Genomic DNA, 15,720 nt, shown 5'->3' with positions numbered 1-15,720 from the left:
CAGTATTATGTAGGTGGATGGATTTGACTTGGATCTTAACAGAATTCTCTAAGTACGTGAGTCTCCTTGCCTTCTTATTAACTAGAAGCATCAAGAGGTGATGTCATCAAAGTACCCACAAATGGCAATGTTGACATTTTGGTTGAATTTTTACAGAGGCCGATGATATTAAATGTCAGTCTCTATGGGGTTTGGAAACATAAAACCGGGGATGGAGTCACTTTCTATCTCCCACAGTGACTGTGCTGGAGACATTTCCGACTTCCTGAACACGGACTGAGGACTGACACAGGCTGGGATTCGGGTCTCCTGGACCTGCAGCTCCCAGTGGCACGAAGTTGGCTGCAGGACGAGCCTATGACACAGCTACCCCCACAACCTCACCACCACGAGGAGGCAGTCTGGGATCACCACTCAGGTCTCCCTTTAAAAACTGTCCCGTGTCCCAGGTCCAGGTGGGGGCTGCCTCAAATTCACTCCTGGCTCATGCGCTGGGCCTACGTCGCCCTCCTCTCCCTCTTGCCTTTGCGACGGGACCAGGCCTAAGATTCAAGGCGAACCAATGAGCGTCAGGCACGGAAGTGTTGCTCTTATCAAGCAAGAAGTGACCCCTCGATGCTGAAAATACTACGCCGATAGGTTCTCGTACTGTAGGGGTCCCTCTTGATGCAGCTTGTCAACCTGCCTGACACTTGAGCCTACAAAGTGGGGAGCAGGGATGAGAGAACACAGTCACCTAATACCCGTGACTGAGCCTCTGATTTCATGAAATCAAGACTACCCTGGCCTCTTTAACAACTCAGTCCCCTAAATTCCCTTTCCTGCTTTAACTAACTTGAGTTGGTTTTATCATTTATGTCCATGAGTCCAGAATAATCAAATAACTATAAGTTTGAAGGAAAAAAGAAAATTAGGCCAAAAGAGAAAAAAAACATTTTGAAATTACTGATCAATAAAGAATAAATTCAAAACTTGGCAAGAATGAAAAGATACACCCTTACTTCTCCAGGAGCCAACACATATTCATTTCTGGTAAATCTTTGGAAGGGCCACTTTCTCACTTAAATGTACATAAGTCTCAGCAAGAGCGATTGTTGACATGCAAGGCCTCATTACACTATCGTCCCTCCGGCTCAAAGAGGCTGGTGGATTGCTACTTAAGATGGTTCATAGTGCAAAATGCTTTGACACAGTCATTTTGATATACATATCACAGACTGGGTAGTATCAATTATTTGAAAGAATTCATATGAGTTAGTGTATGCAGGTTATCAGCTGTCATAGTTATCATCTGATAAGTGAGGTGGCGTTCATTCAACATACTCCCTATGTATTGAGCATGTCCCATCAATGTATAAATTGAGGCCAGTTCTCTGTGCATCCGAATGGCTTTCTTGGTGTTAAGACAGGCGCCCAAATAAGACAATCAGGTGCCATATTTTTTGTGCAGAAACTAATGATCAGACTGACTTTAGCAAAGAGGATTTGGGCCTAGAAGTTTTCCTTTGATACCAGGTGTTCAAGTGGAGATTTTATGGGGACAGATTTTCTGAGGCATGGCTTCTAGAGACAGTGATTTTACTAGATACAAATAAGAAAAGCATCAAGACCGAGAGTCAACTACCCCTATGCGCTTTCTACCAAGAAATCCACTTAATACATGAAGGGCAAATACAGGACATGCTTCTTCGGGGACCGTCCGGCGGCTTGGTACACCTGCTTCCCTGCACGTCACTCCAAGGGCTTCCGACTCCGCCCGCATCCGTGCCTGGGTTACATCATGATTTGCTATTCTTATTTGTTGAAAGATTAAGACATTAAAATATTAGCTATTTTAAAAAGAAACACTGACTTTTTAAATATTCTGCATTCATATCAGAAAGGGCTACTAACTATAAATGAATAAAATATTTATTCTAAGTGGATGGAGCCACCCGATTTCAACGTGGCGTCTGTAAAAGGTGGCCAACTTCTCCTGACTACTGCAACTGTAAGTGAGCACCAGCCTAACCCATTCTAATCGAGAACATGGACATTTTCACAGAATCAAATTCTTAGAGCTGGAAGGGGAAACACAGACATGACTTAATCCTAGCTACTTATTTTATAAATATGAGAAGTAGATATTATGTTCATAATAAGAAAGTATCAAGAACCAAGCTAGGGAGGGGATACAATTAAGAGACTTCCGGTCAGGATGGTGGGTAGGTAAACACAGCATCGCCTCCTCCCACAAGCACATCAAAATTACAACTAAACTATAGCACAACCACATTCAGAACCACCTGACATCGAGTTTGGCTAGAAAGGTCCTCCCTGAGGACTGAGGGGTCCCCATCCCACAGCAGGCCCCCAGCTCAGGGTTCCAGTGCCAGGAAGAGAATCCCCATCACTTCTGGCTATAAAACCAATGAAAACTGAGGCTCAGGGAGGCTGTGGCTGCTGGAACCCCAGGCAGCTCATCTTAAAGGGCCTGTGCATGAACTTACTGGGACTCACTCCCTCTGAGCTTAGAGGGGAGGCAGCTTGAGGGGCACCAGAGAAATTCAGGGAAGGACTGAGCTGTTTGGCCTTGTGACAAAGGCTGGAGGGACAGCTTTCTCCTGGACACAGATGCTGGCGGAGGCTGATATTCTGTTGGTGAGCCCTTCCCTGAGAAGGCAGGCAGCCTCCATATCTGGGACTCCAGCAACCTGGCTCACACTGTTGGCCCCGCCCCAGTGATTCCCTGAGGCCCCGCCCCACAGAACTTCTGGGCCCACCCAAGCTGTTTCCAAAGGCGTTAACATAGGATTGGCCTGTCTTGCATCCTGCTTCAGAGTTTCCTAAAATCTCTCAAACAAGCAGCATCTAGTCTCAGCAAGCCCCATACCTCTTGTTAAGGGGCCCCAGGCCTGGCACTAGAAGCAACCAGCTTTGGTTCACAACTTGGCTTTTTCTGGACACCTCCAAGCCCAGCACAAGAAGCAGCCAATTGCAGATCACTTTGTAGCTTATGCCGAGTGGCCCTGGATAAAACACAGGCAGTGGCTGATCTTGCCCCAGAGCCAGCACACCCGGTAGACAGCTTCAGACCACATCAAAACACCACCACCCAACCACCTCCACAAGTGACACACTCAATTAGCAGACTCAGTGGGTAACAGAGCCCTGCTGAAGTAAGTCTTGCTCTGTGTGGTGGGCTCCTACACCACTGATCCTCCAAGGTAGTCAGAGGACAGTGGCTAGTGGACATAGCCAGTCCTTGCAGCTGATCAGCCTGAGTAAACCCCTCCTATTGACATGCCAACAGCAATCAAGACTCAATTACAATGGAAGGGTGTATAGTTCATACTAGGGATGCATCTCGAGATTCTAGCTGGGGTGATCAGAGAGACTGTACCACTAGATCCTACAGGACACCTACAACAGTAGGCCACCCTATGAAGCCTAGGACACAAAGCAACTCTACCTAATACATAGAAACAATCACAGGGAAGTAGCCAAAATGAGGAGAAAAGAAACATGTCCCAAATGAAAGAAAAGAACAAAACTCCAGGAAAAGAACCAAACAAAATGGAGATAAGCAATCAATCAGATGCGGAGTTCAAAACACAGGTTATAAGGTTGCTCAAGGAACATGGTGAGACATCCGAGGGACTTAGTGAGACCTTTAAGGAACTTACAATACTTCCAAGGAACTTAATGAGAACATCAACAACATCAAAAAGGACCATTCAGAAATAAAGAATACACTAACTGAAATAAAGAACAATTTACAGGGAATCAATAGTAGAGTAGGTAAAGCCAGGAAGCAAACCATCTATTTGGAATATAAGGAAGCAGAAAACACCCAATCAGAACTGCAAAAAGAAAAAAGAATGAAAAAAAAATTAGGATAGTGTAAAAAACTTCTGGTACAACTTCAAGTGTGCCAACATTCACATTATAGGGGTGCCAGAAGGAGACAAGAGAGAGCAAGACATTGAAAACCTATTTGAAACAAAGACAGAAAATTTCCCTAACTTGGTGAAGGAAACAGACATACAAGCCCAGGAAGCACAGATTCCCAAACAAGTTGAACCCAAAGAAGTCCACACCAACACACATCATCAAAATGCCAAAGGTTAAATACAAAGACATAATCTTTAAAGCAGCAAAAGCAGTCCGTTACCTACAAAGGAGAGCCCATAAGACTGTCAGCTGATTTCTCAAAAGAAACTTTGCAGGCCAGAAAGGAGTGGCAAGAGATATTCAAGGTGATTAAAAGCAATGACCTGCAACCAAGATTACTCTATCCTGCAAAGCTATCATTTAGAATTGGTGGACATATCAAGAGTTTCCCAGACAAGAAAAAGCTAAAGGAGTTCATCACCACCAAACCAGTATTACATGAAATGTTGAAAGGTCGTCTTGAAGGAGAACAACAACAAAACTATGAACAATAAAATGGCAATTAATACATATCTATCAACAATTGAATCTACAAATAAAATGAGTGAGCAGAACAGAAACAGACACATAAATACAGAGAACTTTTTGTTGCTTGCCAGGTGGGTGGGAGATGGGGAGATGGGTGAAAAGATGAAGGAATTGAGAAGAACAAATTGGTTGTTAGACTGATGAACCTCAAAGGGAAGGGGGAAGGGAGGGCGGAATGAGATAAACCAAAGAACTTCTATGCATATATGTATAACCAATGGACACCAACTATAGTGTGGGGAAAGCAGGAAGGGGGTGGGATTGGGGAGGAGGAGGTCAACGGGGAATAAAATGGGGGGGAACATCTGTAATACATTCAACAATAAAGATGAGTTAAAAAAAAAAGAACCAAGCTAGGATACTGAACCAGGTCTCCTCCTGCCTTTTCCCATATTTATTGCAGAGGGCTTGGGCTAATGTTATGACAATAAGTCACCAAAAAATGATTTTAATTGCAGAATTAAATCATTTTAATTGAAGAGTTTTAGGTTTTTGAGCTTTAAAGAATGTGAAAACCTCAAAGAGGTCCATATAGGCTATAGAAAGCATTCAAATAGCACCACCTTTGCCCTAAATATTCTCTTAGACTTGGTAGCACAAGGAGGAAAATGCAGAGTTTAAGTAATTCCCCTTTACTGGGGTCAGTATGATGACCTAATGACAATGTGGTGAAGTCACAAGAGGTCACCATGAGAGAGGATGATTCATGTGCTGCAAATGGATAACTCCTTGAGAACTATAACCCCAGAATATTAAAAAAAATATTTAAGTTTAAGAAAAATAGAAGAAACAAGATATTCTTCAAAGTCACAACATTATAGACTGTAGTAACTCACGTATCATGCGGTTGTTACATTCTGAGTTACTATACAAGGTCAAACCCCCCTATAGTTAGAAACATTTTTAGACAGTTCCAGGTCACTGCACCAACACAGAAACATCCATCACAGCCTCTGTGAATGGTGCCTCCTGGAAATGTGCATGACCAGCAGACACAGCCTTGTCCAAGGGCCTTGTCCTTGCAGATCCCCTCGTAAAATACAGCACCCCTAAGGGTGTGGGTGGTCAGCCCTGAGTATATAGAAATAGATAATGCAATGGGTAATATATGCCATATAATATAGAATGCATATGCAAGATATAATCAGAGCATTTATTATTTTCTTTCTTATAGGGCATGTAGTAAAATTGCCTATGTTAATAGAACACATGATATATTTCCACTGTATCTCCACAAAGGTATGATGTAAATGATGCTAGCTTTCCACACAGCATCGATTGTTATTGAACTGTAAAACAATTCTCATATTTCTCTTTATAAGCAATCAGCCATAATTATGGAGCAGTATCAAGGCTGGGAAATTAATCAACAAAATACAAGTATCCTTATATATATCATTTTGAAGAGATAGAAACAGTGCTGATTATTCTCAACTCCCTTCTACAGACACATCCCTGCAGCCCCTTTAAGATATTTGGGTGATATATTCCCAGGAAAAGAATCCTGAAAAGTCAACCAGAAAGAATATATGTACTCTTATGTTCATAGCAGCGTTATTTACAATAGCTAAGATCTGGAAACTTCCAAATGCCCATCAGTAGATGAGTGGATAAAAAAGCTGTGGTGTATTAATTTACACACTGGAATACTATGCAGCTGTAAAAAAGAAGGATCCCTTACCCTTTGCAATAGCATGGATGAACCTGGAGACCATTATGCTGAGTGAAATAAGCCAGTCAGAGAAAGACAAATAGCACATGATTTCACTTATATGTGGAATCTAATAACATCATTAACTAACAAACAAAACAGGTCCAGAGGCAGGGAGGCATGGAACAGACTGACAGACCTCAGGTGGGAAGGGGGTGGGGAGGAAGGAGAAGAGATTAACCAAAAAACTTATATACAAATATGTACAACCAAAGGACACACATTAGTGTGGTGAAGGCCTAGGCTGGGGCAGTGGCTGAGAGGAGAGGGACTATGGGGGTAAGCGGGGTTGGGGACATCTGTCATCAATTTCAAAAAAACACACAAATGTAAAAAACAAAAACATATTTAGGTGAAGTTAAAATGGTCTTGTGAAGAAGCATGATAAACAGGGGAAAAGACAACATTTTCCAAGCATTGTGTGGTCAGAGTTTGAATTTTGTCAACTCTTCCTAATTCCTCTTGAAAATAGATACCTTCTCATAATTCTTTGAAAAAAGCCTCCCACCGCCCCCTTTCTCCAAGTCCATTGCCTGAGGGCGTCATCTGACCTTTACCTGTGAAGCTACTGTTCATTTCAGGAACGTCATCCTCCTCCTCATTCTCCGCATGGACTATGCCAGCATTTTGCATATCATTGTAGGACTTGGTTCGTTTTGGGGTCAACTGCTTGGAGCCAGACTGAAGGCTTTGCAAGGCATCCGTCGTGATCACTTTCCCACTGACTGGCTGGCTAGGAGGTTTGGGTGTCCCATAATAGTTTCCTAGGTGATGGAGAGACACATTAGCATGTTTCAGAAAGAATACTTTGTTTCAAGACTTCACATCCAAATGCCTCAGCACATTTAAAAAATATGTATTTGCAAACTTAAAAAACAAAACAAAAACCCGCAACAAACTTTATTTCGTTTCTGAAATGGGTTGGAAAAGATGTCGTTGGTACCTAGCTAGACATGATGGTTTCGGAAGCCAGAAAGAAAGCCGCATTGTTTTAGTGCAAAGGACTGACCAGGGCTGGAGACAAAGGCGGCTGAGCTGAATAGCAACACTTCACCCTCATTACATTTGAATTTCAATTGGTCACTTTTTACATATATGCACTAGCAGAATGCTGAATCCCATTGAGAGTGAGCCTCTCAGAACATAAAAAAGGCATTACTGCCTGCACCCTTACAGGCCAACCAAGTGAAGGTCACCTTCCCTTAACAGGGGACTTCTCAAGAGGGCACCAGGGCCATATTTAAAAGGAAGGACAGAACACCACGTGGCGCCTCTTAACTGAATGGCAGGCTTGACTCGCAGGGTCATCTGGGTGGGAACAACCTTGCCAAATTTAACAGAAAACTGTGTCGATGGTGGCAACGCCCATGAGTCATTCTTTCAGTAATTACCCATCTTTTTTCAGCCACTTTTCCAAGTTTGGTTCAGATCTGATCAGAATGTGCTTCTGGGTGGTACATTCTGGATGGAATTCTGCATTTTAATAAGTGTGTATATTTTTAATGTGCACTGGAAAAAAAATCTAACTAGTGAATTATTGTAGTTATATAAAGCTTACTTTTAAAAATTAATAAAAATATTTTTAATTGACTTTGTTTATACTTCATGTTTAAAAAGGCAAGCATATAGAATAAGTACAGAATAAGAAATTAATCAACTAAATAAAGCATAACAATGGTAGTGAGGAGTTTCCTTCTGAAAATTTAGGTTAGAATATAAGCTTTTCAAAGAAAAGTGTAAATAATAGACATTATGTTTAGATATGGACAAAACCACGAAGGTGATTCACAAATGGCCAAAGTTTGAACAGCAGAGCTTATAATCAGCAACATGTTGTGCGGGATGATGAAAAGCATCACCGTCGGGGAGCCCCTGGCCATCCCCATCTGCTTCTTGCATAAGCCCAGGACGACCAGCTGCAGTGCGCCCCGCAGTCCAGCCTCAGCCTGCCTTGTTACTCTGTGCTTAGTCAAGTGCAATTTTTTGTAAATCACAAGAAATCCTGGGCACTCTATTTCTTTCCAAGAATTGCATCCCACTGTCTTACCTCATTCATAATTACACAGGACAAAAATTTTAAAAACATCCATTTTATTATACAAGCACAAAGGGTGAGGACACAGTCATGTCTGCATGAGACACGAGTGATGAAGAGTTTGCTTCCATTAGGCTTTATCTTCACAGTCACCACGTTTATGAATATGCACACCCACCGTCTCTGAGAGGGGTGCAGTGCACGTCAGCGGGGTCACCCCGAACACTCACATGAAAAGTGGACTGAGGCACCATGTGGAATTTGAAGAATTCGAGACTGAGACCTCCCAGCACGTGCTGGCGGCCCGGACTCGAGCCCTGTGCTTCTTTCCCAGGCAGTGATGGCTGTGTCCATCTTTTCAAAAAGTTCTTTCAGGTTTCCAACTTAAAGGTACAGGACTGAGCAGGAGCCGCCTGAAGAAAGGCCCCCACGTGTGTTTTTTGGGCTAACAGGTGTGCGAGGAAGAGGGAGCACACGCGTGAGCTGAGACCCAGAGCCGCAGGGCTGACTGTGCCGTGACGCGCAGACTCTTGGTGAGGTGAGGGAAGCAAGGCAGCTGACTATAGTTTTTAAAAGTCTTTACAGCCCTGGCCAGTTTTGCTCAGTGGTTAGAGCGTCAGCCTGTGGACCAATGAGTAGCAGGTTCGATTCCTGGTCAAAGGCACATACCTTGGTTACGTTCGTCCCCAGCCCTGGTCGGGTCGTGTGGGAGGCAGCCAGTCAATGTGTCCCTCTCACATGGATGTTTCTCTCTCTCCCTTTCTCGCCCTCTCTCTCTCTCTCCCACTCTATCTGAAGAGAAACAGAAAAATATCCTCGGGTGAGAATTAAAAAAAAATAAAATAAAAAAGTCTGTACAGTGAACAAAAAATAGACAAAGCTTTATTGAATTTAATTCTAATCCCTTCCAGTCACACGAAAGCATCGCGTGCATTTCTGATCGCAGGTTCAGGTGAGGCAATGTCTAGGAAGGAGCCTTCCCCCTGAAGCCGGGAATGTCACTTTGCAATCCCCTCACCTCTCGGCGCCAGTAAGCCGAAGCAACGTTCATGGAACTACTGTCACATAAGAATCAACTGAAACTTAGAAAGCCTCAGTTGATGACAAATAAATGTTTAGAAAATAAAAGTTGTACCTAAATTTGACAAATGTGTTTAGATTTTCCTGTTTTTTAAACTCAGGGTCTTACTTAAATTAATAAATGATTAGCAGATTTCTAAACACAAGAAAAAACACTCCAAACAGTCCACCTGTTCATGTTGTTTCCAGTTTCTGGAAATTGTTCTGAGAGACTGGAGACAGATAAGGTACACAGAGCTAGGTGGAACCACATGACCTTGCTGTTGCAAAGACAAAGGTCAAACATCAGCAATGTCACCTGGGTTCATCTGAGGTATGCGCATGAGCAGTACTCAGCACACTGCAGTGGTAAAGAACTTGGAAGGGCCAGTCCAGGGTTCAAATCCCAGCTTCACCTGGCAACTGGCTTGTGACCCTGGGCAAGTTATTTCACCATTCTGTAAAAAATCTTTCTCTTCTGTAAAATTGGGATTTTAAGAGTATTTAGTTTCTACCTAGAATAACTGGTATGGGGATAAAATGAGGTGGTCCATTTAAAGCTTTTTGTCCATAGTGTGAGATTCTAATCTTTGAAGTGAGGGTGGTTACACTGTGTTGGGAGGATTGATGAGGCAATGTGTCCGAAGAGCTTATCCCCTGGTACTGAGTACTATTCCCTGATATAAAGCAGCGGTTCTCAATCTTGGGTCGCCACCCCTGTGGGGGTCCAACGACCCTTTCACAGGGGTCACCTAAGACATAACAGTAGCAAAATTACAGTTATGAAGTAACAACAAAAATAATTTTATGCTTGGGGGTCACCACAACATGAGGGAACTGCATTAAAGGGTCGAGGCGTTAGGAAGGTTGAGAGCCACTCATATAAAGGAATAAGCAAGTGAACATGCCAATGACCAAATAACTTTGGGCAAGGTTTTAATACTTAATCTAAACATTCTGTCAAATGGGAAATTTCTCTCTGAAATAGCACCAGCCCTAGCAACCTCCCAAGATGCTCCTGAAGATGAAATAATGTAACTCACCTGAAGGTGCCCCGTAAACTGTAAGGTATGGTAAGCAGGAGGTGGTGTTTTATTCAAACCGCTCCAGCATTTCCCATTTTCCATACGGCTACAACCTTCACAGGCAAGCTTCTACCTAGTGGTCTCATTGCAGAGGGTCTGTCTTTCCTTTGCAGATATGTTTTCCCCCCGCATATTTAAAAAACAATTTGAATTAGTGACCAACATTTAAAATCTGGGTGTTTCGGATTATGCATTGTCCCATTTTCCAGTTACCAGGCCTGCTCATGTCCCCAGCCACCCTATTCACTGCCTGCCTGACCCCTGCCCCCCCATCTGAGTCCACATCCCTCCCTTCCAGTCAACCCTACACCTCATCAATGGTTTGCTCTCTGGCCATAAATACTCTGGCCAAGCCTCGCCGTGGCAGAAAGACAAACCCAGCACAGTATGCACAAGAGACTCCCCAGGACGAGTATATGGATCACTTAATGCTATTAAATACAAATCATGTGAAGAATTATAAATGATTAAAAAATTAATTTGGGTCATCACTTGGCAGGCTGCACAGTTTCTAAGAGACACGAGCCTGCCTCCCGCGGTCTCCACATTGGCCAACACACACTTCCTGAGGTGGCCGGGCTCCCTCCCAAGTGGGAATGATGTGTCTCTGTTGCTATTTTCAGAACTGGCTCTATAATAAAACTCAACAGGGATGGCAGCTGCAGAGAGGGGGAGGCAGGGCCGGTTGTAAGGGGAAGCCAGTGCTGCCCTTGATTAACAGGCACCATCTTTGGACACCACCAAGTCAAAGAAAACATTTTCTGACATGCATTTAAAAATTAATGGGAGCTGCAAATCAATTTTTAGTGCTTGATAAAATATTTAAGGAGAACTGTACCCTGAGTTGTAAGTGAGAATGAATCAAATCTATACTATCTCTCATTTTGTACAAATTTAGTATTCCTGCATCTATTTCCTTACAGAGAAGCTTTTTATGCTGGGCTGTATGTTTGGCACTAATATAATAAAATGTAAAAATGGAACTAAAACACTCTCTTCACAATTTCTCTGCAAGGTGTACATCAGTTTTCTTAAACGCTGTGCAAACAGTAAAACTGCAGATTCCGAGTCAGTGGGTCAGGGTGGGCCCAGGCTTCTGCATGTCTAGCAGGTGCTCAGGAGATGCCGATGCTGCTCGTCCAAGCACCACCCTTTGCACAGCAAGGCAAACGGGACCCAGGAAATCAGTCCTCGCTCGTAGATGGACAACAAGACCCAACGCACGACAAGTACCTTCCTTTCGTTAAGAAAAGTTTTATTGACTTCCGATAGAGGAAGGAGAGAGAGAAAGAAACATCAGTTTGTTGTTCCACTTACGCATGCACTGGTTGCTCCCTGTGTGCCCTGACCAGACATCACACCCACGACCCTGGTGTCTCAGGACAACGCTCTAAACATTGGGTATCCTGTCCCAGCCTGCCTTTCCTTCTGTTAATCCTCACCTGAGGATATTTTTTCCATTGATTTTTAGAGAGAATGGAAGGGAGGGACGGAGAGAGGGGTAGAGGGGTAGAGAGAGAGAGAGAGAGAGAGAGAGAGAGAGAGAGAGGTGAGAGAGACACATCACATCGATGGGTTGCCTCTGTGCACTGGGGGCAGGGATTGAACCTGCAATCCAGGTACATGCCTTTGACTAGGAATCAAAACCAGGACCCTTTGGTGTGCAGTCTGATGCTCTAACCACTGAGAACACCAGCCAGGGCTAGAAATGCCTCTCTAGTGTCAACCTGGGTGATTCAGAGTAAATAGCTCTCAGGCCCTTGTCCCCCAGTCCCATGTTTCTTTTATAATTTTGTATGGGGTGGGGGAGGGGGAGAGACTTGTCTTTTCCTCCAGGACAAGCTTTTGGAAAGAAGTAGAACAGAGTGGTAGTGACACCAAGAGCTGGGAATCTAGAACATACATTTTCAATGAGACAATCAGCCCAAAGGGGGCAAAATACGTTTGTGTGTGGTTTTTTTTGGCAAGGGGCTGGTAAAAGAACCTATGCCTTTGAGGTGTGACGTGTGGGTACACATAAAGACACAAACATGCGACATACCCGTTGGGGCCTCGGGCCCAGGCCGGGCACGGTTGGCCGGGTCAGCTCTCAGCACCTTCACGGTCCCTCTGCTGCCCTTCGCGCTCCTCCGGCAGCCGGGAGCTGCGCCCACCTCCCCGCACGCCCTTGCCCCGCCCCGCTCTGGTCACGCCCTTCCCTCTGCTCCCTGTGCCACATCGCCCACTCGTCCTCAGGGGCAGTATTTGCCCCACACCCCAGATCAAAGCTGCCTGACGGGCTCTTCCACGTTCTCAGGGAACCCTGCGCCTCTCCTTCCGAGCTGTATTATCAGGCCGATTAATTAATCCATACCTGTCCTCACCTCTAGACGACGAAGTCCTTGAAGGCAAGGCCAGGTCTGTTCTTAGGCCCCACCGCACCGCCCGTCAAGGTGACAGGCACACGCTGTCCCTCAGGAGTCGTGACAGCCTGAGGAATTGAACCTGCGGACACAGTCCCGCGCACTGCAGCAGGGATCGCTGTGCTGCGCATCTGTTCACAGCACGACGCGGGGCACGTCCTTCCAGTCCCTGGGTCACAGGGGAATCACCCCAGTCACAACCCCTCACCTGGCCACCGGCTCGCTCCGCACCTGATGGCATCCTCCAGACTCCAACCACTTCTTTCCACCCCTCCTTTTCCTACCTGCTCCGCCCTGCAGAGCTGTGATTTGTATGCACAGAAGGACAATAAGCCAACAGCCTATAATTAGATGTTTGCTTTTGCCAGAGTCATTTGGCTTTAAATATAAGACCAAAGAGGGCAATGTCAGTTACGAGTTTTGTTACCCTGAGCAGGTAAGGGACCTCCCTCTTTCCAGCCTCAGTTCCCATACTATAAACTAAAGATAGAACAGTACCCATCTAATAGGGGTTTGGGGAAGATAAATCAGATAATGTATAGAAAGTACTCAGCAATGTGCTTGGCTCAATGTTAGTGTGTCATAAAGCCCAGCAGTCTGAAATGTGACAGATGTTCTAGGCAGATAAAAGCGTTCCACTGTAGAAGAGGGTACTGTTATCCAAACAGATATTCAAAGAACATTAACCAAAGTTACATTTATTGTGCACCTACCAAATGTCACTAGTCATATATTCACTTCCTGCAATCTTTATTAATAATCCTACAGAAAAAAGTCATTAATATTCCCATGTTCATATAAAGACACTGAAATTCACACAACCCGTAAGGGTGACTGGGATTATATACAGACTAGTCTGTCTCCAACACCCATCTCTCAACTCCAGAGATCTCTTGGGCTCTCTGAGCAGGGAAGAAACTTCCCTGGCCCCAGGCCTCCTCACCTTCATATACAGAGGAACAGCCAATAGCGACACAAATTCCCTTTGGTTACTTTCATTATCAACAGAGAACACTCCAGGGTGCAGTTTGCCAGCAGAGCTTATCACCACGGGAGGCTTCCGAGGCCGCCAAAGCAAGGACTCCAGCCGGTCTCGTTCTCCTCAATGACAAATGGGAGCTCTATCCACCCTGCTCTATCTCTGTGTCCCCCCAAAGTATGCCCATGGCAGCTGCTTTTTTGTGGACCTTCTAGGAAGCAAAACAATAACATTACTGAATGCTGACACCACCCATCCTAATTAACATGCAGAAATATGCAACCCTTAGCTGCAATGTGAAATGTCACAGTGGCACCACACTTCCATGCCGAGGGAAACCTCTGCAATGCTCAGAGCCTATAAGCAGCCTCTTCTGCCCAGAGGCACTTGCAGAGCAGGAGTGTCTGGTACCCCCGAACAGTTAGTTCGCCCCTCGTGAGCTTTCTCCTGGAGAAGTCCTACGGGCCAGCTGAGGCAGCAACCTGTCTTGCTGAGCAAAAATGTCAACAAGGGGAAAAAAAAGGAAAGCAAGACACAAGGAGTAACTGATTTATTTCAAGCACTGTCACATACACGAGCTCAACGCCAGCATTCGGAAGCTGACCAGGAGGAAAGGCACGTTCCTCTTGTCCTCTTTGTCTTGACTTGCCTTGAGGCTGATTCTGTCTAGTGACAGAGAGAGGAGTTGGTTCCAAGTGCAAAGAGGAAATCAATTTCGGGCTCCCTGCCTTGTGGGGGGTGATAGTTAGGTTCCTTACATAAGGAGGAACAGCCTTGACTTTGCTGGGGTCTATGTAACGGTCAGCACTACAGCTGGTGGGGCCGGACAGTTTCAAGGAGGCCCTGGGCCTGCACCACACCTGGCATTCTCCTGTGTTTCTTAATGCAGCAAATGGTAGCAGCCTCGATCCAGTTACATAGAAAGAAACTAGGAGTCACTGTAGGAGGGTTATCATCACCTGCCTCTTTCCCTCCTTACTATGGTAACCTACACTTTACCAAGGCTAGCTTTTCAATCACATAAATATCTCTATATTCACTGACTCATTGCCGCTGCCACCAATATAGTCCCAAACTAACGCCAACTAGGGTTTCCAGATAAAATGCAAGACTGGGTGTTCTGTATTTTTATTTGCTAAATCGAGCAACCCAACTCCAGCCCAACCATCAGAGCTCACCTCCATTACTGCTTCTATAGGGGGAGCTTTTCCCAATTCCACAGAGATCAAATCTCCGCATCCTGTAGTCTCCTTTGTAACTCCTAACACATTTACAACAGTGTATTTATTCCTGAGATTATTTGGATAATGTGTCTCGTGCACCAGACTATAAAACCCATAGAGACAATGATCATATCTGGTTTTGTGCAGTATTTCATCTTTAACAAAGGAACAAAGCAGTAATCAAGTCGACAAAACAGGTGTCAATATCCGGGCAGCAGACACAGGAAATACTGGCATTCCAGTCCGCCTGTGACAGGACCTGGGTGGCAGGTACGTGGCCACGCTTTGTGCCAGCTCCCGTTAGCTGTCCTGACCAGCCAGTCTCTCTGGATCCGAGTTCCGTAATCCGAAGAAAAAACTCCACGGCACGTCTAGCTTTAAAACCTTACAGCCCTGCAATTCCGAAGTCCAGACAAATATTGGGCCTGAAAAAATCTCAAGGTTACCAGGCCCTGAGGTTTTATTGGTTCAGTCTACTTGTCTGCCTTATCATGGTCACTGAGGGTATCCACAAAAGATCACTGCTCCTCCGCAGTGACATTGTTTGGGACAATGGAAAATTATACTTTTCAAAAGGAGCCGAACGCTGAGAGATGTGCCCAGCTCTCCGAAGTCAGCTGGTGAGCAGGGAAAGGCCTCTGGAGAGGCCCGCGTCCTTCCTTGCAGAAGCTTTGGTTCTGGAACTGCGCCGTAAACCATGGCAGCCGCCACGCTAAGGTCAATGTCACAGTAACTTTAAATCATAATTAAAGCTAATTTGTGGCG

The 15,720-nt window shown here is 44.8% G+C and overlaps 1 protein-coding gene across 2 annotated transcripts in view; it reads right to left on the bottom strand.

The window, feature by feature from the left end:
- Positions 1-15,720, bottom strand: part of MAGI1 (membrane associated guanylate kinase, WW and PDZ domain containing 1) — a 574,287-nt gene that overhangs the window by 90,653 nt on the left and 467,914 nt on the right. For both annotated transcript variants that reach the window (XM_036266477.1, XM_036266478.1), the window contains exon 4: positions 6,730-6,936. In XM_036266477.1, the coding sequence (XP_036122370.1) occupies positions 6,730-6,936 (207 nt within the window). The remainder of the gene's footprint in view (positions 1-6,729; positions 6,937-15,720) is intronic.

This window comes from Molossus molossus, unplaced genomic scaffold (assembly GCF_014108415.1).
Source record: "Molossus molossus isolate mMolMol1 unplaced genomic scaffold, mMolMol1.p scaffold_m16_p_18, whole genome shotgun sequence".
In the NCBI taxonomy this organism is placed as follows: Eukaryota; Metazoa; Chordata; class Mammalia; order Chiroptera; family Molossidae; genus Molossus; species Molossus molossus.
Note: the sequence above shows the minus strand (reverse complement) of the source record. Positions and strands in the feature narration are given on the sequence as shown.